The 27246-nt window shown below is 32.9% G+C and overlaps 1 protein-coding gene across 1 annotated transcript in view; it reads right to left on the bottom strand.

Annotated features, from left to right (window-relative positions):
* ADGRL4 (adhesion G protein-coupled receptor L4) overlaps window positions 1–27246 on the bottom strand; it is a 125569-nt gene that overhangs the window by 31767 nt on the left and 66556 nt on the right. The window contains exons 4-9 of the mRNA XM_051999166.1: window positions 18120–18275; window positions 17642–17712; window positions 15495–15665; window positions 15191–15374; window positions 11204–11320; window positions 5947–6152 (exon numbers count right to left, since the gene is read on the bottom strand). Coding sequence (XP_051855126.1) covers window positions 5947–6152; window positions 11204–11320; window positions 15191–15374; window positions 15495–15665; window positions 17642–17712; window positions 18120–18275 — 905 coding nt within the window. The remainder of the gene's footprint in view (window positions 1–5946; window positions 6153–11203; window positions 11321–15190; window positions 15375–15494; window positions 15666–17641; window positions 17713–18119; window positions 18276–27246) is intronic.

Here is a 27246-nt window from a genome sequence, read left to right on the forward strand (position 1 = left end):
AGGAGAATGCTAAATATTATTATTACCATTTTATGAATGTTTAAACAAAGATCAATTTAAGGCGTTGTTTCACATCACACATTTGCTCTTTCCAAGTCCATCTGTTCTTTCTACTCTGTTCATGCTTTAACATGCTCACCAGCTTCTAAATTATTGCCCTTCATGATTATTTTTATCAAAGAATCTTCTTTGATTAAATTTCTCAGAAACAATTTATTTGGCTTTAGGAAGGAAATTGGCTCAGAAACATGCTGCATGGACTTTGTGGGATAGACTCTGAAACATTTTAAATATCTTTTTAAAAATTCCATATATAGGATAGTCAAAGAAATCAGATCTACAAGAGGGACTCCTAAATTATATACCACCCAGAGTTCAGAATGTAAGAGGATTCTTATTGAATAGATTGGCTACTCTGGGAATCCTAAACCCAGACAAGATGACTATTTCCTTATGAGCACAAATAAAAATATTGAATTTTGTACAAAGTCTACATGTTGATGTTCATTCCATTGCCAATAATCTTTCTGACATTTGACCCACAAAGATGCTAATATTGTGACTTGAATTTTGAAGCACTTGGGTTAGTTTCCTATAGTGATATCCTTGAATGTTATATTTTATCTTTGCATTTTCTGTCCTTGTACTCTTACTCTCTACTAGTGTGTGTGTGTGTGTGTGTGTGTGTGTGTGTATGTATGTGCATGTCTATGTGGAATTGGTAATGTGTTGGACTTTGGAACTCTATGCAAGATTTCTATATTATGATGGGTTGTTGTATTTTAGACATATTGGCGAGAATAAATTATAATTTATTTCTGTAGAATATTAATTGATTGACCTCCATTTATTAAGTAATCACTGTGCATTAAGTTAGGTACTTAAGATAAAGTATCTAAGTACTTAAGACAAATTGTCTAAATTTTGTTTATGTATTTATGAATACAGACATATATGTATATATATATGCATATAAAAATGAAATAATTATTGTCATCAAAGAGCTTACATTCTGAATGTCATGGTGTGTATACACAGATAAATTCATATAAAATAAATACAAATTTATTTTGGAGGAGTAGTAAAACTAAGTCAGAATATAAGTGAGTCAGAAAAGGCTCACAGTGGATAGAGCACCAGCCCTGAAGTCAGGAGGACCTGAGTTTAAATTTGACCTTGAACACTTAATACTTTCTAACTATATGACCCTGGGCAAAATACTTAACTTCAATTGCCTCAGCAAAAAAAAAAAAAAAAAAAAAAAAAAAAAAAAAAAAAGAAAAAAAGAAAAAAAGAAACTAGGGTTTATTAGAAGTACAGAAAATAAGGGAGTGCATTCTAAGTAATTAGGCAGTTTGTACAAAGATACAGAGATCCAAGATATTCTATGTGAAAAATAAAAAAAAAAGGTTAGTTTTGTTAGAATAGTGTGTAAAAAAGAGTAACGCAAATAACCCTGAAAACCCTAAAGTCAGGCAAAAATGAATTTTAAATTCCAAACAGAGGAGTTTGTATTTGATCCTTGGCATAATAGGGAACCATTGAAATTCATTGAAGAGTGATTTGGTCAATTTCTTAAATACTTTGAGTTCTTTATGCCTGGTAGACCCAACAGACCTTGAGGTTCAAATGTATAACCGTTGAGAAACTTGTGTCTTATCAATATTAAGATGAATACTGGAATGGATTCATTCCAGTCAAGGTCAAGGGTGACTTGAAAGTTCTTGTGAAGCAAAGAAAAACTTTTCATTCTTTGTGTGTACCACAAGGAGACAACTCAGTTCATGTAATGTTCAAGTACTTTCCCTCAAAGTAGCCATGAGGAACAAAGAAGAAAAGAGTCCATTAGGAAGATTCAGATTGTGCTCTAACAACTGTCACTGAAAATGTAACAAAATTTGAAGGATATAAAAAACATAACTCCAAACTAAGCAAGTAAATACTTTGATACTCAATTTCCTTCCCTAAGAAGATGAACACAGGGGAGAACCAAAAAAAATGTTGAAAAAAATGATTTGAGAATTAGAAATGAAAGAAACAAAGACTTGCAGATGACTTAGAAGCCTCATGCCTGCATATTATGAGTATTTGTTTAAGAATTAGAATAGATTGGAATTGACCAGCATGGACGCATATCAGAAGGAATAAAATTTATTGTATATTAACAGACATGAAATTACTCATTTCTGATGTGGGAATCACTTATGGATTGGCTTTTTCAGTGAAATCACCTACTAATTAAAACAAAGGACAAAATTACCACCACATTGAAAGATACGATAAAGATGAGAAAACATTGAATGCAATCAAAACAACTCCAATCCAATTTATTTAAATGATCTGTTTACTATTCAAAATGAGAAAAGGATAAAAAAATTATCTCCATTTGTAGGAGAAATATGGCTGATGTAAATCAATCACCACAAAGAGAAAATGAAAGACCTTAGGGGAAAACAAGTAAGTAGTGAAAGGATTTGAAACCATGCTTCTGAGAATTGGACACATTGAATGGATGTATAGGCATATAGAATGGACACAAGGAATTGGACATATAAAATGCTTGGCCTAAAGAAGAAAGGGGTGTGTGTGTGTGTGTGTGTGTGTGTGTGTGCACGTGAAATATCTTTTAGAGTAGAAGGATTTGAATTTTTAGAGGATAGAATCAGGAGCCAAAGGTGTGAAAGTCAAAGAGAAAATGTAGAAGTTAAGAGGAAAAATATACTAGTAATTAGAGGTATTCAAAAAATGAATAGGAAGTAAAGAGTTTTAGATCATTAGAAGTCTTCAAGTAGCAATCAGGTTACCATTTTATCTACTTACATATGTGGCCTTTGTCATGGTGGCTAGCATACAGTATGTGCATAATAAATGTTCCTTGATTGTTTGATAGTAGAAGAGAAAATTCTTGTTCAGGTATAAGTTAGAAACCAACTGACCTTGAAGTTTCCTTCTAACTCTGTTATTGCTGAAAGAAAATAGGATGATTTTCTGTTTCTGAAAAATCTGTTTTCATTTCTGAAATTGTTCACACCTTTTTTTTTTTCTGAACATGATGTTCCACAATATGTTTAATGTTGCTTATTCCTATTTACTTACTTTCCTCAAGTTTGTTTCTCTCCACTGTACGATGTGTTTGTTGTTGTACAGTGACATATTTTTGTTTGTGTGTAGGCATGCCTGGCCCTTTTGTTATAGCAAATGCATCTTTTTTTCTCTATTAAGTATGGAAATGATTGGTCAACTTCAAGTTTCTCCATATGGCTTTACTGAGACATTTTAATCATGTACTAAGATGTTCCTTTATAATAGTACTATACTCCTGAAAAAATCAAGACATTTTCAACTACTCCATATGTGAGAAGTGGGGAATAAAAATAATAACTGCCATTTATATAGCTTTCTAAATGATTTCATTTTATTCCTAAAACAACTCTTTGATGTAGAAAGTTCAGGTAAGATGATCTTCATTTTATAGAGGAGATTGTGCACTGATAGAAAGGGCAATGCTCCTACTGACTAATAATTTCTCTAGAGCCAGGAAGAATTTTAGAAGCCATCTAATCCAACTCCTTCATTTTACAGATAAAGAAACTGAGAGCAGAGAAGTTTCCATGGTCATAAAGTAAGTGGAAAATCTGGGATCAAAAATAGATTTTCTAACTCTGTTCAATGCTTTCTCCACCACTGCCTTCAAGCGTAGGGTACATGAAATCTTGAAAGTATAAAAATAATGACCTACTGGGCCTTGTTGTAATTCTTATGTTATTTCCTCCATGCTATGGTTTTTCTACATTAAAAAAGAAACTTTTATACTTTAAAGGATCTATAATACAATAATGTTCTTATTCCCTCCCATGGTATATCTACTCCTTATCTGTGTATTCCCATAAAGTTTCCACTATGAATCCATCCAGTGTTTTAGATATGTTGCTCTAATCCCTTGACATGTTGAGGGAACCAGGAGAGTATGAGATTTGATTACTTGTCATCTATTGATCTTGCTGTTATTTACATTGTCTCTGCATATTTGCCCAAAAGGAATCCAGTGATCCTCCCACTATTTAGTCCTGGGTCTGGTTCATTTCTCTCCCTTAGTGTCTATCATGACGAATAGAACAATAAGGAGATGAAAAATGAATGTGTGAATGCATGAGTGGATAACTGAATAAATCATTAAGTACTCACTATGTGCCAAGCATTGTGCTAAATTCAGGGAATACAAAAATAGATGTAAAGACAATGTATGTTCTTAAGAATACTTCACTGTACAGTCATAGGGAAAGACAACACATGTACAACTACTGTGGTCCAGGAAGTTACAGGATTGGTCACTGGGACTACAGAGTCACTTCACATGTCCTAGGAACAATAGCAGTTGATTTGATCATGTTCCAGAAATAGAGTGGGGGTAGGTGGGAAACTATAACCACAGAAGCAAGGCATGCTTTTTTTTAAAATTTTTTATTTTTTTATTTTTTTGTATTCCCTAGTGCCTGGCACAGAATAGCCTTAGTAAATGTTGACTTTAAGTTAGGGGAGTAGGAGGTATACTTCATGAAGAATAACTAGGAAGATTGAAGGGCTAATGCCTATGGCTTTTGGTCTAAGAAACGGCTATTTTCTTTTCTTTTGGTTTTAAAGTTAAATGTGCAATTTTTAAAACTTATTTGCATTTATCATACTAAGCAAAACAAAAATCAGATCAAAAGGTGAAAGAAAAACAAAACAAAACAAAACAAAATATGAAGGAAACAAACAACAAGAAGAAACTATGCTTTGATTCATATTCAGTCTTCATAGTTCTCTCTCTGGATGCTAATGGCTCTTTCCATCATAAGTCTATTGGAATTACCTTGAATCATCTCATTGCAACTATTTTTTTCATCAATGACAGTAGAGGCATCATATATACATTGTAATATTGTAGAATCTCAGGGTTGCAAGGGCCCTTAGGCATCATTCAGTTCAATGTGTCCCTAAACAATTCCCTCTACAACATAATTACAAGTATTCATCCAAAATTCTCTGGAAGATCTCAAGTGACTGGGCAGTCACTGATTTGGGAAGAAGCTCATTTCAGAATCCCTAGGACAAGGACAGTAAAAGCAACTAAACAATTTTACTCAAACAAGGTCTGTTCTGGAGGTGGTAATTTTGAGGGCATTGAAAGATTCAATCTCAAGATGTAAAAGAATAATTTAAAAAGAGACTGTGTTTTTTATTTGGGGGAGGTTAAAAAAGTTCAAAGGAAAGTAATAAAAAGACTTGTGCTAACTTTCCAATGAAACATTTTTGGACTACTGCTACTTAATCTCTTTGGTGAATTTATTTATAACCAGGGCCAAACAGTTTGAAAGTCCTGTGCGACATATCAATTGGAAACAAGGCACATGAATTCCCTTCCTATGAAAGTGATATATTTCAACTAGACCCTACGACTTCACATTTTCTTGTAGTACATAACACATTTTCTTGAGGAAAAAGAGACTTTCTAAGGCAACAAGATCCTTAACACAAAACTGAAGTCTGTTTAATTTTAGTTTTTTTTTCTTCTCTCTTTCTGTCTCTCTCTGTCTCTCTCTCTGTCTCTCTCTCTCTGTCTCTGTCTCTGTCTCTTTCTCTCTCTCTCTGTCGCTCTCTCTCTCTCTCTCTCTCTCTCTCTCTCTCTGTCTCTTTCTCTCTGTCTTTCTCTGTCTCTGTTTCTGTCTCTCTCTCTCTCTGTCTGTGTCTCTTCTCTGTATTTCTCTATCTCTTTCTTCATCATTTCCAATCTCTCTCTCCTCTCTATCTCTATCTCTGTTTTTCTTCTTCCCTCTCTCTCCATTTCTCCTTTTTCTCCTCTTATATATTTCTAACAAGTAGATATATAGATGGATAACTATAATTACATAAAGAGATTAGATAAGTAGATTTACCAATATTCCAAACATGATGCCAACAACTTACCTTTACGTGACTTAATGTAAATATGATTTTTTCAAGTTGGTAGAATGTAGATGGCTTTGCACTAACTGAGACAGATACAATGGAGGAGATCACAATTTCTTCCTGTTCAGGGCTATTGTTGCTTTCCATTTCCTGGGAGGCACTCTGAGATGATGAAAGCAAAGCTCCAATGCTCTTATAATGCAAAAACACAACTACAACAGTGCCTGTTAAACAAATAGCAAATTTAGTGGACTTTTCCATAGAAAATATATGAGATCTTGACAGAAGCTTAATATGTTCTACTTTTCACTAAAACATGCAAAGTCATATGGAATATTTTGAGGAAATGGAAAAGCTTCAAACTGAAAAAAAAAGAAGTCTTGTGCATTTATCTGTATATATCTTGTGGCTTTCCAGTAAAATATAAGTACCTTGAGGGCAGGGACTGATTTTCATTTTTATTTTTGTCTCTTTATTACCTAACATGGTGTCTTGAATAAAGCAAGTATTTAATCAAGGCTAATTGAATTGAATACATCAGGCATTTACCTGGCATGCAAAGGAAAAGGCAAGGTAGAAAACTTTTAGAAATACAATCCACAAACACATGTGATTAAGAGTCGGTATTCTTTTTATGAATAAATCATTAAGTACTCACTATATGCCAAGTATTGTGCTCTGAATTATTTGCAGAATATGTTGAAAATATTTTTATTTTATTTCATTCTTAAATCCAGGATAAAGATGAATAATGTAAAAAAAAATTGAAGTGTACAAACAGGAAAATTACATGCTTAGTATTCATTCGTTTGCATTCATTCACATTTTTGATAAAGGAGGCAGTTCTGGGTGAAAATTGTCAGATTTTTATAATCTGAGAATCTTGTTATAATTTCATAATTATAATTATATTTATAATAATAAAAATAAAGATTCACAATTCCAGAGCAATTCCAGAAGTTACTTATTGTGTTTTCCCAGTCATTGAAGAAATCTTGTCTAACATTCTTGACATGATTTAGGGAAGCCATGGTGTGTTCAAATATCTAAAGGTCCATTAATATGGTAGAAAAATTAAATATATCATATGGAACTATGAATCAGTGGATGAAAATTACAGAGATAGGTTTCTGTTCAGAGTGAGGAAGATGAAGTTAACAACTTGAGCCAAGCAAAAAATGGAATGTTTTGGAATTCAGTGAGCTCGCTGTCATTGGAAATTGTTAAACATAGGATAGTGATCATTTCTCAAAGAAATTCCTGCATTGATTAGAAGTTGAACTAAATCATCTTTAAGACAATGTTCTAGTTCTAATGTCTATGATTCTATAATTCTCATTTTGGATTCTAAACATGTAGAGTTTCTGTGATGGGAAACTTACTACTTTGAAGAATAGATAGCGCATTCCATCTTCATCCCTCTAATTCCATTTACTAATCCTAGTCCTAAATTCTAGAGCAGCATAAAGTTAGTCTAATCCATTTATCCACATGCCAGTCCTTTAAGCATCTTAGAATTAGTCTTATCTTTTTCAGGCTAAGCATCCCTAATTCCTTCAATGGGTATTAACACCATTTCTAGAAGTTTCACCATCTTGCTAAATTATGTCTAGATACTGACTAGTTTGTTATGGTTCCTGTGAAAAATGTATCTTAAAAACCACTGGTGCATTTTGGAGTGAAAGTCTTTACTGACTTCTTAGACTATTAGATGTAGAAATGTCCCTTGATATTTTTTAGGCCAGATACTTTATTTTAAGAATTGTTGTTGTTTTTTAGTTGTATCCCTACTCTTTATGACCCCATTTGAAGTTTTCTTGGCAAAGACACTGGAAGGTCTTTCCTTCTCTAGCTCATTTCACAGATGAGGAAACTGAGGATAACAGGGTTAAGTGACTTGTCCAGGATTATTCAGATTAAGTGAGGCTAGATTTGAACTTAGTAACATGAGTCTTCATGACTCTTCACTTGGTACTCTATCCCCTGTGCTACCTGGCTGCCCATTTTGAGGATAAAAGAAACCAAAAGCTCAAAGGGGTTGTCATTTGTTCAAGGTCAAAGTGGTGGGAAAACTGGGACCAGAATCCTTGCTTTCAGGTCTGTGTCTTTTCCACTGAAGTGTTTCTAAAAAGTATAACATATCTCTATTAAGCTAATCAAAGACTGCATAGATTTCTTTAGTAACCACAATACGCTCATGTTGAGTTTGTAATTTAATTACAATCCCCAGAACTTTTCATATGAATTGCTTTAGAGTTAGTTTATTTCCAGCCTCTATTGTGAGAGGATCTGGAGGTTGCTGTTTTGATTTTTATTTTTATATTCATGGCCCTAGAAGCTCTTAGCACATAACAGGTGCTTAATAAAATGTGTGTTGGTTGGTTGGTTCATTCTTGCTAAATTTCATTTATTGGTTTTGGTCTATCATTATAATCTATTGAGATAATTTTGAATCTGGTCTTTAATTGAAAGTGACATCTCTCCATTTTATGCCATCTGCAAATTTTGTCAGCATGTTTTCTCTCCTCTCACGCAACTCAATGAAAAATATTGAATAAAACGGAGTCAAAACCACATGACCAGAGTTGGAAAATAGGCTCAGATAGTCACAAATCCACTTAACTGGCATATTACATCATACTTTCAGTGAAAAAGGGTTTCAATATCCTACTTAAAATGTTTGTTCTACTGTTTCAAATTAGGAAGAGCATTCTATTCAATGAAGAAAATGGCATCAAGACAAGAATTAAGTAGCTTTATCCTTTCTTGTTATCTGTAAACATATCTTCTGCTCTAGGCAACAGATCTATCTTTTTACTCTTCTAAGTTAAAATATCATTTTGCTTTTATTAGCAATTTTGAAAGCTTCATTTTTTCCTGGTCCTTACATGTACTATTCTTCAGATCTCAGTTTTGAATGAATTCTTGGTTATAAACATATGTCCTCTCTTTCATGGTACAGTGGCTAGACTACTGAAAACCTGGCTTTGTATCCTGCCTACCTGGGTTACTACAAGTCAATTATTTAATCTCTGGATGCTGGTCCTTCAATTTCTTCATTTATAAAACTGGGGACTTGACAGCCTCCAAGGTCTCTCACAGCTCTACAATGGATTCCATGATCTCTTGTATGCATTCTTTTAAATTATGAATTCATCAAAACCTTATTCTGCAACACATGGGTAACTTTAGATGCTTCTTTTTTCTTTCTAATATATATTAAACATTTTAGCCAGCTTTTCATTTTATAGATTTTCCCTCCCCTTTTTGTTATTGTTAATAATGCAGCTAAATAGTGAATACATTGGGAATTTGACCAGTGAGATGGGACTATTGCAATTATCTGGACTTTTTCTCTGAAAGCTTAAATAAAAGGAAATCTTAAATGTAATAAAAACATATACACACAAGTCTAGTCCATTTGTTTGAAGACTAATATTCCTATTGTAAACTTTTACTCTAAAATACACAAAGAACCACTGAAGTAAAAATATTGAAATGTCTCCATAGAAAACAGCCATTATTTGCCATGGAAATCTGGGTGAGTTCATGGATATTGCACTGATTTCTCCCTACTTTCCCTGATTTGGAATGAATATGTCCCCAATGAAATCTTAAAAAATATACAAGTTAATAGAATAAATGCAAATTTACATAAAAGAACCTATATAACCTCTGATATTCCAAAGATCTAACTTAATAATGCTTCCAATAATTCATCCTCATAATTTCTTGATAATCTCACTGCATTTCTCTAGTGAAATTAATCACCTATATTGAGCTATCTCTTCTACAGGCACACCATTGAGAGCCTAGCTAATGAGTGTTTGGGTAGGGGATAATAGCTGAACAAAGTGAACAGAGATGGGGCATAGAACTTGATATATGACAGATCCTTTTGCCAAACCTGCCCGAAAAAGGAAATGACTCACTGTGGGGTTTATAATGGGAAAGACCCTATAACCAGGGACCTACTGGTGATTTTCAAACAAACTAGTCTGCTCTTTAGCAATAGCAGAATATGGATATGAGATTGTTAAGAACAAGAGGGAGAGAAAAATGGGTTATTACTCTGTTCATTCACAGTGTCCTACCTCTCTTGGAGGACAAACTATATGCTTCTTTGAACTATAATTATTCATATATATATATCTTCATCCCTATTAGCTCATATGGTGTTTAAAGGTTAGGTATCTTCCTCATTGTATATTTCCATGCATAGAGTAGAATGCAGTAAATGTTTATTGAGCTAAACTCTGAAAAATAAACAAACTTTTAAGTGTTATTATGTGCAAAAAATAGAACAGAATATATGTTTATTTGTGACAACTTAGCAAATAATTATTCTTGATGCATGTTATAGATATTTTTTCAACAAATTCAATTCAACAGATATATGCATTCTATTATTATGATGTATACATATATACAAATATATAATATGGTTATATATACACACACATAGACATGCAATATATACACATATAAGTATATGTACACACACGTATATGAATCAAATTCAGTCCAGTACTTTGTAAAGAAGAGTCATTAGAAATATTGTTGTTCAGTCATGTCTCATTCTGTGATCTCTTTTGGGGTTTTCTTGGCAAAGATACTGAAATGATTTTCCATTTCCTTCTCCATCTCATTTTACATATGAGGAAACTGAAGCAAATAGGGTTAAGTGACTAGTCCAGAGTCGCAGTTAGTTAAGTATCTGAGGCCAGATTTGAACTCAGGATGAGGAGTCTTCCTGACTCCAGGTTGCCACTCAATCCACTATATTATTTGACTGCCCCATTTTATAAATAGAAATTTGCTGAATTTGAAAAACAAAAAACCCAACTGTAATGTGTTTAGGACACACGGACACACATACACACATACACACACACACACACACAAACACAATTTTATATTTATTCAGCTCAGTATTCTGGACACTATACACACAAACACATACAAAAGTGCCCATAATTTGGTTCACACCAGTGATTTTACTGGCATAGGAAATATTCCCACAAACAATTTATATCGGTTTCATCTATACAACTTAAAATCTTAAAGAGTTGTCAAGAGCACTGAGAGATTGGTTAAGTGATATGTTCAGGTTCACAAAAATAGTATATATCAAAATCTCTTGGCTCTGAGGTCACTATTTCTGTGACATAATCTAATGAGGTGTCTTTTAGTTGAACAAATATTTATTTAACATTATATGTATGACATGACTCATAAAAAATAAAACACAAATAAAAGGAGGCAGTTCTCCTACCATTAGAATCATTTTCATCTTTCTTCTTTGGGTAGATTTTTATATAATTTCCTTCCATGTTCACATGAGGATGAATATGTTTCATATGATGAGAATCAAAAGCCAATAATTTGAGACCTGAAAAAAAGCAATACAACCCTTATATTTAATTAAAATACTGTCATGAGTAAAACTTTTATACATGTATAATATGACCTCACATCATTATGTTTCAATATATGACCTATGTCAATTTTAATAAAGCAATTAGCATATACTTTGATATTAATAGTCATGTCCATATATCAGGTATACCAAAAGTCTCAGTGGAGTTTTAAGCCTTAGTAGCTTATTGCTATTGTTTGTTATGTCCAATTCTTCATGACTATATTTAAGGATTTCTTGGCAAAGATACTGGAGTACTTTGCTGTTTCCTTCTCCAGCTGTCAGTGTTACATGACTTGCCCAAGGTTGCACAGCTAGTAAGCATTTGAGCTCATAAAGAAGGGTTTTCCTGACTTCAAGACTGGTACTATATCCATTGAGCCACCTACCTGACCTGTACTATCGATTATTAATTATTATAAACATTATAACTAAAATAATTTGAGGCTAGTAAAGCTTAAAATTATTTAATTTTTGGACACCCTATATTTGTGGCTAAAATATTAGGGTTTTTTTCCCCATGAAATACTGCTTTTAATTTACCCTGTATCAAGTGAGATAAGGATACAAGCATTTTGAATTGAATAAAATGCATAATGACTTTACAAAGAGATTTAACATTTGCAAATTTCAAAGTAAGTCAAACAGATGGGTTTGAATCACAGCTCTGATATTATTTCCTAAGGAATATTGAGCCAGGTACTTCTGTGGGGCCCATTTGTAAAAAGTAGGAATCTAAAAAAAAAAGGTGTTCTAACCCTATTGCTTACTGACCTTAATATTTAGATGTGAATGCATCCGTAGATGGCACAAAAATACAATATAATGAGTAAATAGATTCTCATTTAAGGCAGAAAATTTCCCACATGCTCAATCACAACAGAATTATTATGCAGAAATTCAATTTTTAATTACAATAAGATAATCTTTCACCTCATATTTGTGGCAAGTCCTAATAATATGAAAATAATAACATGAAAAATATGAAAATTAAATGTAGTTTTGAACTCCTTGATATATGGGTTCTCCAATATACTGATTGCAACCTATCCACATCTACCAATTCTGTGTTATCTGTCCATGTCATGCTTCCCAAATATATATATATACACACATACATATATATATATATATATATATATATATACATACGTATATACATATGTCCTCATGTCTTCATGGTTGTGAATGCTCCAACTTAATTATACATTTCTCTGATGACATATTTTATTTCTGTTATTTGTTAGGTATCACAACCAGTTGACATCAACCATATACTTCTCTTTTTTTCAACTGTACTATTCTATAACATGCAATCAAGTAACTCTGATAAAATATCAATGTTTAAAAGTGGAATATTTTTGGGGTTGGCAAAATTCAAGGAGTTTTGCAATTTCTAGGAGGCAGTCCAATCTATTCATCTATTTAAATCTGGTTTCATTCATTGTTTATTTTATATTATTTATGCAAGATTTTATATCTATACACATGTATATATGTGATGTACATATATACACATTTGTGTGCATACATACATACACATGGATATATACATGTATATATATACACGTAAACATACACACATATATAGCATATCCTAAAAATCTTAATGATGTTTTAAATTATTAAAGATAAATCAAAGCTTTTAAGTTTTTAAGTCTACTTAAACTCTACTACAACTTTTGGGACAACTTGTGTACACTATAAACATATATGAATGTATGCTTGTATATACTGTGATTATACACACATATAAGTTGCCTTTTTGAATATCTATATCTATATATATATACTTATACAATATAAATGTACATATAAGTATATAGAAGCATAACATATCTATAACTACACTGAACTATAACTTTAGAAATGCATTTGTATCTTTTTAGTTGTACATATATAAAGGTAATCCTAGAATTTCCTGACAGATATATGCATACATAATGTACACACATATAAACACATAATATATACATATATGATATATAATATACTTACAAATAGATCTCCATATCCTGATGGCTAAGCTCCGTGTGTATGTACAGACATATCTATCTATCTATCTATTCATATAGGAATACAATGATGGCTGAGCTATGTTGTCTATTTAATATCATAATCTGAAAGACAGATATAATTCATTTACTTGATTTTTCTTTCTTGTGGATAGTCATATCACCAGACCAAACACTATGAATGGTCAGATCTCAACTATGATCTTCATTTTTCTTTCTTTCATTTGTACATTTGTGATGTAACCGGAATGATATCATCTGAAAACAGCACCATCTTGAGGAACTTCCCCTCCCAAAGGATTCATTCTTCACTTTGAATTTAACAGTATATTTTATCTATCACAGTAGTGAATGATGCTTTTGGGGAACATATATTTATTTTATTCCTTACCTGAAATCAATCATCAAAGAGCCATCAAATAAGTTATTTCTATTATTATATCTTCTAAAGAATGTTAAATCATTTTGATGTATGTGGTGTGTGTGTGTGTGTGTGTGTGAAATTAGATATAAAAGTTGCTCATTTCCATGACTGCCTTTGTTGAGTACACATATAGTCCAAGATCATTTCCATGCCTTTGCTATCTTTTTATCCCTCAAATACCTTGTGGATCAATTCCTGAATGCTTTTACAGTTATGTCTCCTTTAGCACAGATCTCATCAATTTATATCTTAGTTTAATCCAGTTGCTTTTCCCATTTTCATTCCTTTGAAGGCCAGTTTGATCTATTCTATGAGCACATACAGGAGAGTGTGATTAGAATCATATATAGTGTAATGATTCTATAATCCTTTGATTGTGAAAAAGTTTGATGTAATACTAATGGAAATATAACGACAAGAACAAAAATGATAATACTTCGTATTTATACCTCTAAAGAGAATTGCATTCTCTTCCTAACATCGATTCATTGGGCTAAAGAGCTTGAATAGTATTTTTTCCATTGTAAATATGAGGAAACTGAGGGTCATAGAAGTTGAATGATATATCCAACTCAAACAGTTAGTAAATGGTGAAGCCAAAATATAAACCCAAGTCTTCTGAAATTTAATTGATTGCTATTTACAATATGTCAGAATCATTCAATGTTGACATGTATCAAGGTACATGTATAGCAGAAGAACTCAGTGGCTCTTTTAGAAATTTGACCAATTTTCCTGGGATGCTCCCTTAAAGATATTCTAGGGATAATTTCATATTCACAGTGTCTATTCAAGAACATGAGAATCTAGAAAAGAAAGGATCATTGATATTTATTGTTTAAATGTCTACATAATTTTAAAGTTTTCATTCTCAAAGAAAAAGTACATGTTGGAAAAGAATACTTTAGTTAAAATATTTCTTGATTAATTAGAAATTCTCTAGAAAATGAACAAGGGGAGAAGTGCAGCTTCCCTGGTATGAGTGACAACAAATATCACACTACTATAATGTCAAAGTCAAAAGAGTAACGGGATGGAAGAGTTATTTAGGAGGGAAGAAATAGGTTTACTCCATTGATTAATATATTTTGACATTAAACATGCTAAAATAATTTTTGATGACTAATATAGAAGTGCTTTGTATAACTTTATATGTACAATGGTCATTATATCACTTGCCTTTTCAATGGATATGGGAGAGAGACAATTTGGAACTTAAAATAAAAAAAAATCATGTTAAAAGGGAAATTAAAACATTAAAAATGCTACTATAAAATATTTCAGGAGAAATATGAGCATTATACATAAATAGCATAAACCTAAATTTTTTGTTTTTCTATATGGAAAAAAATGAAACCATATTTCAAGATCAGAGTGTTGCATAAAGAGGGATTCTTTCCTTACCCATGTCGCTTGAATTAATCTCTAACTGAGTTGTCTTTTTGAAGTTCTGGGACATGTTTAGCATGGTCTGCTCCGCCGTGTGCATCAGCTTGGTGAGACTTGTTCTTCTATTATCTGCAGACAGCTTGTCCCAAATTGTAATTTTATCCTTTTGAACCAAAGTGTTTACGGTGTTAACAAAAACCTATTGGTAGGAGAAACAAGTTTTTGGTTTTTTTTTTTTTTTTTTTTTTGGTGTGTGTTGGAGTCTCTTGCTATTCACAGGAGTAGAGGAAAATATAATCACAAGCCTCAGGCTACTTACATTAATAGTTGCATTAGTAAATGCTTCCTTCTCAGAGACATTGCTACTCATAAAACACAAAGATGGAGAAAATGCAGACAATGCTTCAACATTGGTAAGTATATCAATAGGGAAAAGCGCTTGCCCAGAATTTTGGTAGATTTCTTGCAAGGGTTCCTTTATATGCTTAATCTGAGAAAAACAAAAAGGGTAGCAATGATGGAAGAAAAGAAATCAATATATACTATATATATTTTTAAGATTAGAATTTGTAACAGATTTTTTTTCCTCTAGAAATATTCTATTGATTTGGATAGTAGTATATAGATACCCATTTTTACATCTGCATACTTACATGTACATATACATGTGTATAAACATAAACACATACAAACAGGTAATGCATATATGTATACGTGTGTGTGTGTGTGTGTGTGTAGGACTTGTGATTTCCTTGGCGAGGAAGCTCCTGGTGAGGAATTTCCTCTATAATGCAGGTTGACACCTTCTTTACAACTTAGAAAGTTGGTTAAAGCATTAAAAGCTGAAGTTGCTGTGTAAGTAGGATTTGAACATAGTCCTTCAACTCAAGAAGTTCTATTCTGCTATATCTTTTTCTCTGTAAATACATAATGGTATTAAATACAAACCCTGATTTGGACCCAGGGATTAGTTAACATAATCTGACCAAATAACATCCACAGATGTAGTTGTTTTTAAGAAATAACAGTAATCTTTTCAGGATAGATACATGGATAGACCTTTCCATACCACATGTGTGTGCTGCAGTAGAAAGATTAAAATACCTGAGTTCTGCCTTCTAAACTATGTGGCCTTGGTTAGATTATGTAAATTACTTTGAGCCTCGATTTCTTAATCTATGAAAAAAAAGAGAATCGAATGAAATGACCTTCTTATGGACTTTCCTTGCTCCAAATCTGTGATCTTCTTCTAGACTTCTGACCAGGAAAGTCAAAAGCTTCTTAGTACTTGGTCAATGACTCTTAGAGTTTTAGAGTTATCTCAGACTCTGAGTAATTTGCCCATGATCATAGCTAGTACTTATCAGAGGCAAGACTTGGATTCGTACTTTTCTGACTCCAAGCTGGTGATCCTGATACCAAAGATGATCCATGGTACCATGTGCTCTTTCTGGTAGGGAGTATGCAAAGGCAAAAATTTATTTTATAGTTCTTTCCTGCTATATGAGACAATGAGCTTATACATATATAAATAAATATATATGTACACACATATGTATGTATATGTTAATATACTCCAATCTATTTTAATGAATGGAGTTTTCAAAATATGAAATCATTTTTCTAAATAATAAGTACACATCTAAATATTAAATAATAAAATAATCATTGAATTGTACTTTTGAATCTAACCTAGGAAGCTCTTTTAAATTTGGTGATAGAGGAAATGTGTTTTTGATTCTATTCCAATGCTCCTGGCTGAGATTCACTGATTCAATCACTTTAGAAACTGGTTATCTTATGAAAATATTCACGTATGCCACATTTTCTTTGAAATTTGCTCCTTTAAGGGGAAATATGATTGTATAATGTTCCTGACTTGGATCTGCAAAGTCCTGGGTAAAAATCTTGCTTCTGACACTTACTAGCTATGTGATCGTGGGTAAGTCCCTTAGGTCTTCTGTGTCTCATTTTTCTTTTTTGTAAAATGAAGAAGTTGGATAGGATGGTCTATAAGTTTCCTTCCAATTCTAAATCACTTATCCTGTGAACCTAACAAGTGCTCCTTTGAATGGGACAAAATAAGACAGGCTTTTGCTATCTCACTTGTCAGCTGTACCCATTTTTTTTTGTTGAGTACATTTTACAACACGCCAAATAATGAGTCACAAAGTATAATTAAATGTGGAAAAAATCATATCTCCCCCATTTATCACTAAGCAACAGAAACAGTTTGGTTATTTTCCAATTCATCAAATTTTTAATACTACCCAAACAAATTATAGGAAATTAACAAGCTAATTAAGCCTTAGATTTAAATAAGTGAGCTACTTCCAATGTTCTAGAAGTCTAACTGCAGGCTCCCATTCCTAAAAAATCATTTTGAAAGCATATTTACAGAAACAAAAGTGTCAAATTCAAATAAACCATGATCTTAAAAGCTTATGCATAAACCATTCTACTTACTTCAATTAAAGTTTTGTTAATATTTGCAGCAATGCAGACATCATCTAAATGACAGTTTGCCTTCACATTTTCTGTAGAAAAAGAAAATTCACCATCTGGTAACTTTGTTTTATATACCACAAATGGTTTATTGAATAATTCAATTCCCAGTTATTAAGTAGCATATATGCTTACTGGATGCATTTGAATAATTTCCAATGATATATGGATCCTTTCCCCAAACTATTAAAAACAAACAAAACAGAAAGCACATTCTTCAACGTGTCTGATTTTTTTTGCTTATGTTAAGAATAAATTTACTTTTCATCCATAAACTTGATTTAAGATATTGTGTATGTCAATTATATCCTCATATTGTTGTAATGTCAGTCTTTGCTTCTCTTGCTGATGAACCTTAGTGGGGCCCTAAGGAGCAGTGGTGGTTTCCTTAGAAGAGGTCATTCTATCACAACACAGACACCTTTATAATATCATTTACCTTGGCAGTAAGTACCATCATTTGGCTTAAATTGAAATTTTCCTGTGGATGGCTGATAACCTTCTTTGCAGACACAGTGATACCCTCCGTGCACGTTTTCACATTTAGCATGATCCCCACAGACACCTGGGGTTGCTTCCCGACACTCATCTATATCTGCAAATATTGTGAGAAATTGAATTTTTTATTAAGTATTTACAGACTAACACCTTGCTACCTTGTTGATAATGGTACTGCATCCTGCTAGCCATTTCATAACAAAATTGTTTTTAAAAAAGTGAGGAAATGGAAAACCAAATGTAATGGGGACACATCTGAAAATGCTATCAAGGAGAACTGAGCACATAAAAAACATTTAGTTTAAACAATCAGTTTTGATATGATAGTGAAAAATGCTTCAGCAACCAAATACATGCATGTGTTTCTTTCCTCCTATAAACAGAGATTAAGCACAAAAAAGGCATTCGGGTATTCAGGTGACTGAAATCAGTTTGAGGACATTTTTTGTATATAAAGTATGGCTTTAAAATTAATTTAATAAAGATTTATTTCTTTAAAGGGATTTATTTCTGCTGTTTCTCTAATGATATCTAAAATGCAGCTTTCTGCATATTACTAAAGCAATTATCAATTCTTTTATTCAGTGACATGAGAAAAAATAAACAAGGATCTCTCACGTTAATATTTTCTGAATATGGTACTTCAGATATCAGTCATGCACTTCAGCTAATGTCAAACACTGAAAAGTACTACTTAGAATGTTTGCTTTATCTCACTCAAAACATTTCTTTTTTTGTCACAAATTATTGCAAACATTAAATTAAATTGCAATTTTATCATGTCATTGATTACAATATACTTCTCTTCAACTTTACTTTGCATTTGCTTTTCTATGTGGATGGGGCCTCCAGTCAGTCCCCAAAGTGATTCTCCTTTATAAAGCATTGGATCCCTATTACATCCAGTATCAAATATAAAATCTTCTGTTTGACTGTTAAGACCCTTCATAACCTGGCTTCTTCCTACATTTCCATTTTTTCTTCTTTTTAAATTAAATTTTATTTTCAGATATGAATTCCCCCCCCTCCCAACTGTCCTCTTTCCCCTCAATTTTTCCTACTTTTCTTACTCACTACTCTCTGGCTCCATAATCTCTGTGATGCAGTTGCATTAACCTTCTTACTGGTCCTCTATTTTCAAATTCCATGCCTCTTTTACTTACTATCTCCCATGCCTTGAATATTCTTCCTTAGCTCAACCTTCTGGTTTCTCCCAAGACTCAGTTCAAACCACACATTCTACAAGAGATTTTTCTTTTTCCTTTGGATTGCTGGGGTTTCCCTCTGAAATTATTTACCATTTACATTCTATGTATCTTGTAGGCAGGCAGATGATACAGTGAATAAAGTATCAGGCTGGCAGTCAGGAAAACTCATGTTCCTGAGTTCAAATGTGGTCTCAGGGTGACTCTGTATTAGTAATGTGACTCTGATCAAGTCACTCAATCCCTTTTTCCTTAGTTTGCTCATCTGTAAGATGAACCTGAGAAGGCAATGTAAAACTGCTCTAGTATCTTCACCAATAAACCCCCAAATGGGGTCTCAAAGAGTCAGATACAACTGAACAACAATCTTGCATATATGTAGTTTTTTGTATACTGTCTCCCTTATAAAATTGTGGGACAGGGGATGAGTTTCTACATTTCTTTGTGTGTCCAAACTTAGCATGGTACCTGTCTCATATCAAGTCCATAATAAATGTTGATTGACTAGTGTATTCATTCATACTTATGTGTTTCTCACTTTAGAATTAAACTTCTTGAGTACAAAGACTGTCCTTTCTTCTTCTTATCTCCAGCACTAAAATAGGACCTGACAAACATTAGGCACTTTCTTTATGTTTGGTGATGGATTTGTTATTGTCAGTGCCTTCATAGTGCTTGGTACATAGCAGACACTTAAAAATGCTTGCTTGTTTGACCAATTATACTACTTATTTCAGTGGGCTGGCAATTTCTTCACCAATTCAGGTAACAAACCTTCTATAAATCAGATGATGGTCTTTATGAGTGTTTCAGTTGTAAAAGTTCATGACTTGCTGATTTGCCTTGTTTGACCTTACTTCTGTTTTGTCCTCAATCTGTTGAGAGGCCTATATTCCTATTCCATTCCATTCCATAATCATTTAAGTAGTTACTATTTTGTAGACATTGTGCTGGACTCTGTGGATATAAATACATTTCTTCACATATTTCTTTGATTCTTTCATATTTATTATGTCTTACAGCACAATGACCTTCTATTAAAGCTATGGAACTGTATTTAGCCAATTCCTAATCAATAGGAACTTTTGTTTTCAATCCTATGCTACCATATAAGTATTACTATGAATATTTGGTGAACATGGGTCTTGTGTTTTCTTGGAGTAAATACTTAGTAATGGCACACATGGGTTAAAGGATATATATGTATGTATGTGTATGCCTGTTTTTAGCTTAATTCCAGGTTGTTTTCTAGAATTATCAATATATACAATATCCATTAGAATATTATGGATATTCATAATCCAGCCCAAGCATATTGATATGCTACTGTCACTGAATATTGCCATCTTTTGTATTTGCTACTTAGATAATTATTTTGATTTCTATTATATTTCTGTTTCTAATAATCATGTTTGGCAATTTGCATCTCCTTTTAAAATATTCTTTTATTTTTAATTTATAGAATAAAACCCACATTTCCATAACATAATATGATAAAAATGATTGAGAACAATTCGTTCATATACTTTGACCTCTTTTTTTTTTGGTTGGGAAATGACTTTTGATCATATATATATATATATATATATCCCTTATATAATTTCAGTATTACATATTTATTGGAGATATGTGATACAAAGATTTTTTTTTACTTGACATCTTTTCTTCTTACCTAATTGCATTGCATTGATTTTATTTGTGTAAAACCTTTTCAATTTCACAAAACCAAAACTTATCTATTTTATTTTCTATGATTACTTCTAGTCCATGGTGTTTTTTTTTTAAGAAGTCTCCTAGTCATAGCTGTGAAAAGTAACTGAACTTATTCCCTTCTAAACTTTTAATGTTATTACTATTAACATTTAGGTCATTTACACTGAATGAGCTCATTGAGGTATATAGTGTAAGATGATCTAAATCTAATTTCTGCCAAACTTCTTTCTTGTTTCCCCAGTATTTTTTGTCAAACAGGGAGTTCTTTCCCAAGCAACTTATGTTTTATAATTAATCAGGCATTGAGTGATTGAGTTTTATTGAACCTATACTTCTCCCTACAAATTATCTTATATTTATTTCTAATTTCTCCTAATAGCATATAAGCTCCGTAAGGCCAGAGATTGTTTCCTTTTGTCTAGCTCTAGGATTCTCTGAAGGTTATCCAATTTTCCTTTTTCATTTTCTAGGCAATGGCCCTATGAGAAGATCCTGTACAATTCTCCTTTTCAGCTAGAGTAGAACATTCAACACCTTTTGCCTGTGTGTGTGGTCAGAGCAACTCCATTATTCCCAACTCAACCTTTGTGCCTATAAACTTAAGCCCTAATATAATTTTTACTCTGGTTTACATTTATGCTTTTCATTAATTGGAATATCCTTTTGTGTGTACAACAGTGCCATGGTATAGGAAGTTCCAGTAACTGAATTTCCAGGGTTTACACCCCAAATCAACTAGATATTTCTCAAAATTTACAAAGAGAGTGAAACTTCAAATATAATCTTGCTTGATAGACAGAAAAAAAGGAAAGGAATAAAAACACAACATTCATGGTATCCAAGACTAAACAATATGACTTTTCTAGCCAATGGATTTTGTGTGTGTTTCTGTGCATGTATATCTATGTATGGAAGATTGAATTTTGCTATATCATAACATTAGCCAGATTATATGACTCTTTTATACAAAGTACTAGAAACAACCAGGAAAAAAGAGATCATTTTAATTCCTTTCACAGATATGGAAATATACAGTAATATATACAGATATGTATTCCATCTAGAAAGACTACAAATTCATAAAATTGAATTTTTTGATTTCATTAGAGTAGGCTATTTCTAATGTGAAGGCTCCCTTCTTCTGGTGCAGAAACAACCTTTTATTAAGCATCCCCCATATTCTAAGTGCTTTACAATTATCATGTTATTTGATCTTCACAACAATCCTGGGAGATGGGAACTATTATTATGACCATTTTACAGTTGAGGAGATTGATACACAGAGAAATGAAGTTATTTGCTGAAGGTTACACAGATAGTAAATGCCTGAAGCTGCAATTGAACTATGAAGACCTTTCTGACTCCATTTCCAGTGCTCTATCCATAGTACCTCTTGCTTGCCTCTGAGAGACATATCTATGTGTATAGCCTGTATTTATAACCTTATACTCATTTGAAATTATATTCTTATACTATCATGTAATACTGAGAGGTCACTTGATTTGTCTATCTGATACACAGCTTTTGCTGTTGTTAAGTCATGTATGGCTTTTCGTGACCTCATGGATAGACCATTGTACTCCAAGACCATCCGTGAGATTTTTTTGGAAAGATTTGCTATTTTTTCCCCCAGTGGATTAAGGCAAACAGGTTAAGTGGTTTCTCCAGGATCAGACAGTGAGTGATATCTGAGGCCACATTTGAACTCAGATCTTCCCAACTTCAGGCCTGGCACTCTATCCACTGAGCAACCTAAGTGCCTATGTTGCCTAGCTAGCATGAGCCAGAATGCAGGATTTAAAGCCAATTCTTGACTGTAAGACTAATTATGCCATTTTTCCTGTCTTATTCTATTAGAGTTTTTCATTTCCTATTTACAGTGGATTCTAATGACTATAATTATCAGACCTGTCAAGCTTACGCATCTACCAACATTTGGAATTAGTTGAAATCCTGGGGAAAGAGGCACACTTGTATAAGGTGGTAATAGATGTATTTCTTTGTTCAAATTCCCCGAGGATGATCAAAGTACACAAAGAAAATTACTACAGGATTGAAAAAGAGAAATAGTTGCATGGCTGTAAAGAAAGGTAATCCTTAAGGACAGCAAAAATTGGGGAGAAATAGCATTTTTCCAGAGAACCTGTTTTGCACTATAATCCAAAAAAATAATCCATCAAACAAAACACAGGTGGAAGCTTGAGGTTTGGGAGTTGGGTATGGAACTTCAACAAACTATCAATATCCTAAGTCAAAGAGTATTTAAAGTAGAACTGGGGAAAATAATTTGCAAAGTATTAGGGCCACTCTACAAAATAGTAGTAAAGCAACATTGTTAAAATGGATTCTGAAATGAATATTTTACATCTAAAATAATTGTTCTTAACTTATCTACTGAGAATCTTTGTCTCTGTCTCTCTGTCTGCTTCTGTTTCTCTGTCTCTGTCTCTCTGTCTCTATTTCTGTCTCTTTGTCTATCTCTGTCTCTGTCTTTGTCTCTCTCTCTCTCTCTCTCTCTCTGATGAAAACAGGCATAATTCTATGCTTAAAAGGTATTATCAAGGACTGAATAAGACGGTCCTTTGTGATTTGGGGTTTTTAAGTAATATGAGCAAAAGATAAATTAGATGTATTCTGGAAACAAGATATACATGGGAATGGAGCAGCATTAAAATTGTATTAAACTAGTGATTAAGATGTTGAGTTAGTTTTTTTCCTCTTTCTTGTAACTAAACCATTTATGCCTACAGTTGTAGATGATAATTAAAGGCAAATTCCCCATTTTAGGTGGCAGGCCTTTTTTCATGACAAACTAACAAATCATAATCTGCTAGGGAGAATTGGTTGAGATATATTACATTTTCTGGGCAGGAATTTCATGCATTGAAAATTTTAAGTTAAACAGTTGGTTTTTATTTTTTAAAGTTGAAATATTTGTTCTTATTTGGAAAAGCAAAGTACTCTGCTGACATGTATTTTAAAATTGCAAATTATATATATGCATATGTACACACATACATATATATGTATGTGTGTGTATATCTATCTGTCTGTCTGTCTTTTTTATCTATCTAAAAATATCTAGTGCAAAGAATACTGATTTGGGAGTCAGGAGTGTAGGTTGCCAACCTCATTGTGTGTTTAGAAGGCTCTAATCTTGTTTTGGGAAGCTAGGTAGTACCATAGTGCATAGACTGCCTGGTGGAGAGTCAGGAAGTCTTCTTCCTGAGTTCAAATCTGATCTCAGACACTTTCTATTTGTGTGATCCTGGACAAGTCAATTGACTTCTGAGTGCCTTAAATCCATTGGAGAAAAAAATGGCAATCCTTTCCAGAAAACTCCAGTTGGGGTCCCAAAGAGTTTGAAATAATGGAACAATGAATAATAATCTTGTTTTATTTTCTATAAATTGAAAATAATGATACTTATTCTGGCTAATAATAAAAATAGAGTATCTTAAAGTTTGTGAAGTTCTTGATGTGTCATTTTACTTAAACCTTACAACCACTTTGTAAAGTAATTTCCATTATTTTGCTCATTTTATGCATGAAGGAATAAACTGAGAATGCTTAACCAATTTGCTCAGGATTACACAGCTAAATCTGTGGTAGTATTTAAGTTTAGGTTTTTTCTGATTCTAATTTTGTCACTCTATCCATTTCACCAATTCAACTGTCTATTGCTATCGTCCAATTGTTTTCAGTAGCGTGTGAAATTTTTTAGGACCCCCCCCCCAAAAAAAAATGTTTGAGAGGCAGTATGTAGGAATGGAGATTGCTGGATTGGTCAATAAATAGGACATCTCAATCATATTTTAAACAACTTTTAGCCCTGAGAGAATCTCAGTTTCTTCATTGCCAAGATGATGATAATAATACTTACATTACCTATTGTTCAAGGATCATTGGAGCAAAGCACTTCGAAAATGTTAAAACATTATGGAAATTTGAACTATTCTCCAGAACTTGATTCCCCAGCATAGGGCTGAGAATGTCACAATGGGCACCAAAAACAGTACTTCTATCCAGAGAAAGGTTATTAAATTCCTTGTGTGTTTGGCACATAACAGGCATTTAATACATGCTCAAGGATTGATTGATGTGCTAGACAAGAGATAATTATCACTCCATTATGGTTTCCCAGGTGCTAGAAGTAGCTCTTCCATTGGTTTGTTGGATGACTTTGGGCCAAGTTAACATCTTGGAGCATCAGTTTCTTTCATCAATAAAATCAGAACAGAGCAAATGAACTCTTAAGATTCTTTCTAGTTCTAGCATCCTTTTAGTCTATATTATTTACCATTGAGTACCTTGTGGGCTGCTAAGTGGTGGTAAATTGATTGATGAGAACTTCTCAAGTTCCAAAAGAAAGTTAATTTTAAAGGTCAAAGAATTAAAGTCACCAGAGAATTTGATTCTGAAAACTGTGCCTATTAAAATCCCTGAATATCTCCCTCCCCTATCAGAATCCAATTCAAACCTCTAGCCCCTAGTGAATTTAGTTGTTGATTTTCAGTAAACGAACAAATTACAGTGTAAGAACATTTTCAATGTCCTCCAGATAGTCTGTTTATTATAAACACAAGTTTGGAATAATCTTCCGTTGGCATAGGAAATGAATTTATCTTATTCATAGGAAATCAAATATTTTCAGAAGATATCTTCATGAACCTGAACTAACTCACTAAACAGTACCATGGGGTCATGCATATTCCACAGGAGTGTCACTTAACAACAAGCTTGTAGCAAAAGCAAAAGGAGAATCTGCCACACAGAAATCGAAACTGAATATTTTTCAGGACCCACTGGGGCCAACATCTGAATACAAATTTACAAAACTCCGAACGTGAACAACAACTTGTGACCAGAATATATTTTGTTTCTTGGGCATAACAGATCAATTTTTCAAATTTAATATTTATTCAATTTGTTGCAACTGCACCCTAGGCCACTAGACCTCAGAGCTTTCTAAAATTATTTTCTCTGTATGTTATTTGATTTGGTTTTCACAGCATAAATTCTTCCTACTCCTCAAGTCATTGGAAAAACTAATACTCTAAAGCAACTTATTAAATATAAGGATTGTTTGAAGGAACTGGAGATATTTATTCTTGAGAAATGACTTGGGTGGGGGGACATGATAGATACCCTAAAGTTTTAGAAGAATTCTCATGTAATCACAGAATTTGAGAATTATGAGAGACTTCAGATGCCATTTAGTCCAAACCATACTCAAAATGAAATCGCCACTATAGCATGGCTAAGGAGCATTCAACCAGGCTTTCCTTGATAGCATCCAATAAAGTAGATTCACTTTTGAATAGCTCTAATTGTTAGACATCAGGACTAAATTAAAATTTAATTTAAAGTCTTTTATCTTTACTCTTGGTTTGTCCTATGGGACCAAATGGAACATTTTGGATGCTTCTTTCTCATGTTAGCCTTTCAAATATTTGAAGATAACTATCTCTGCTTGATTCATTTCTAATATTACCAGTTCTTTCAACCATACTTGCATGACATGAACTCAAGTATATTGATCTTCCTGGTTATTTTCTAGACACTGTTGTTTATCATTGTATTTTCTAAAATGGAACTGAACAAAATAAAAATTCCAGATGTAGTCTGACCAAAGTATACCCTCTCTTGGTTCTACTACTGACTATCTTTTGCTAGCACTTTTTTCATCTGGAATATCCAGTGTACTGGATATCCAGTACACTTTTACAGGAGTGTACTGGAGCCAGTTTGTTTTGCCTCTGGAGAGCTGATGGTTAAATTTGCAATGTGAATGCTTACACTTCAAAGAATGGCAAATGTTACAAAATAGGGCTTGATTTCTGAGTTATTTAATTGTCTAGACAAGAAAGTAATGGAGAACATGTTAATATTGTGAATGAATATTAAAAGTTTGTAGTATCATTCCCCTTCCCCATCATGACTTTGTTGTTAAACATTTACCAGCACACTCCTGTCTCAACTTTCCATGGTCCCACCTCTGATGGTGAGTTCTCCTGTCTCTCTACCCTTCTTTTGAGGAAAAGCCAGAATGATCTATGCTCACTTTTGTCTTAGTTCCACTCCTGACTCTCCAGTCCTCTCCACTTTGCCACACATTCCTGCTTTTCAGTTCCTTTTTTTTTTTTTTTT

This window comes from Antechinus flavipes, chromosome 4 (genome assembly GCF_016432865.1).
Source record: "Antechinus flavipes isolate AdamAnt ecotype Samford, QLD, Australia chromosome 4, AdamAnt_v2, whole genome shotgun sequence".
NCBI lineage: Eukaryota > Metazoa > Chordata > Mammalia > Dasyuromorphia > Dasyuridae > Antechinus > Antechinus flavipes.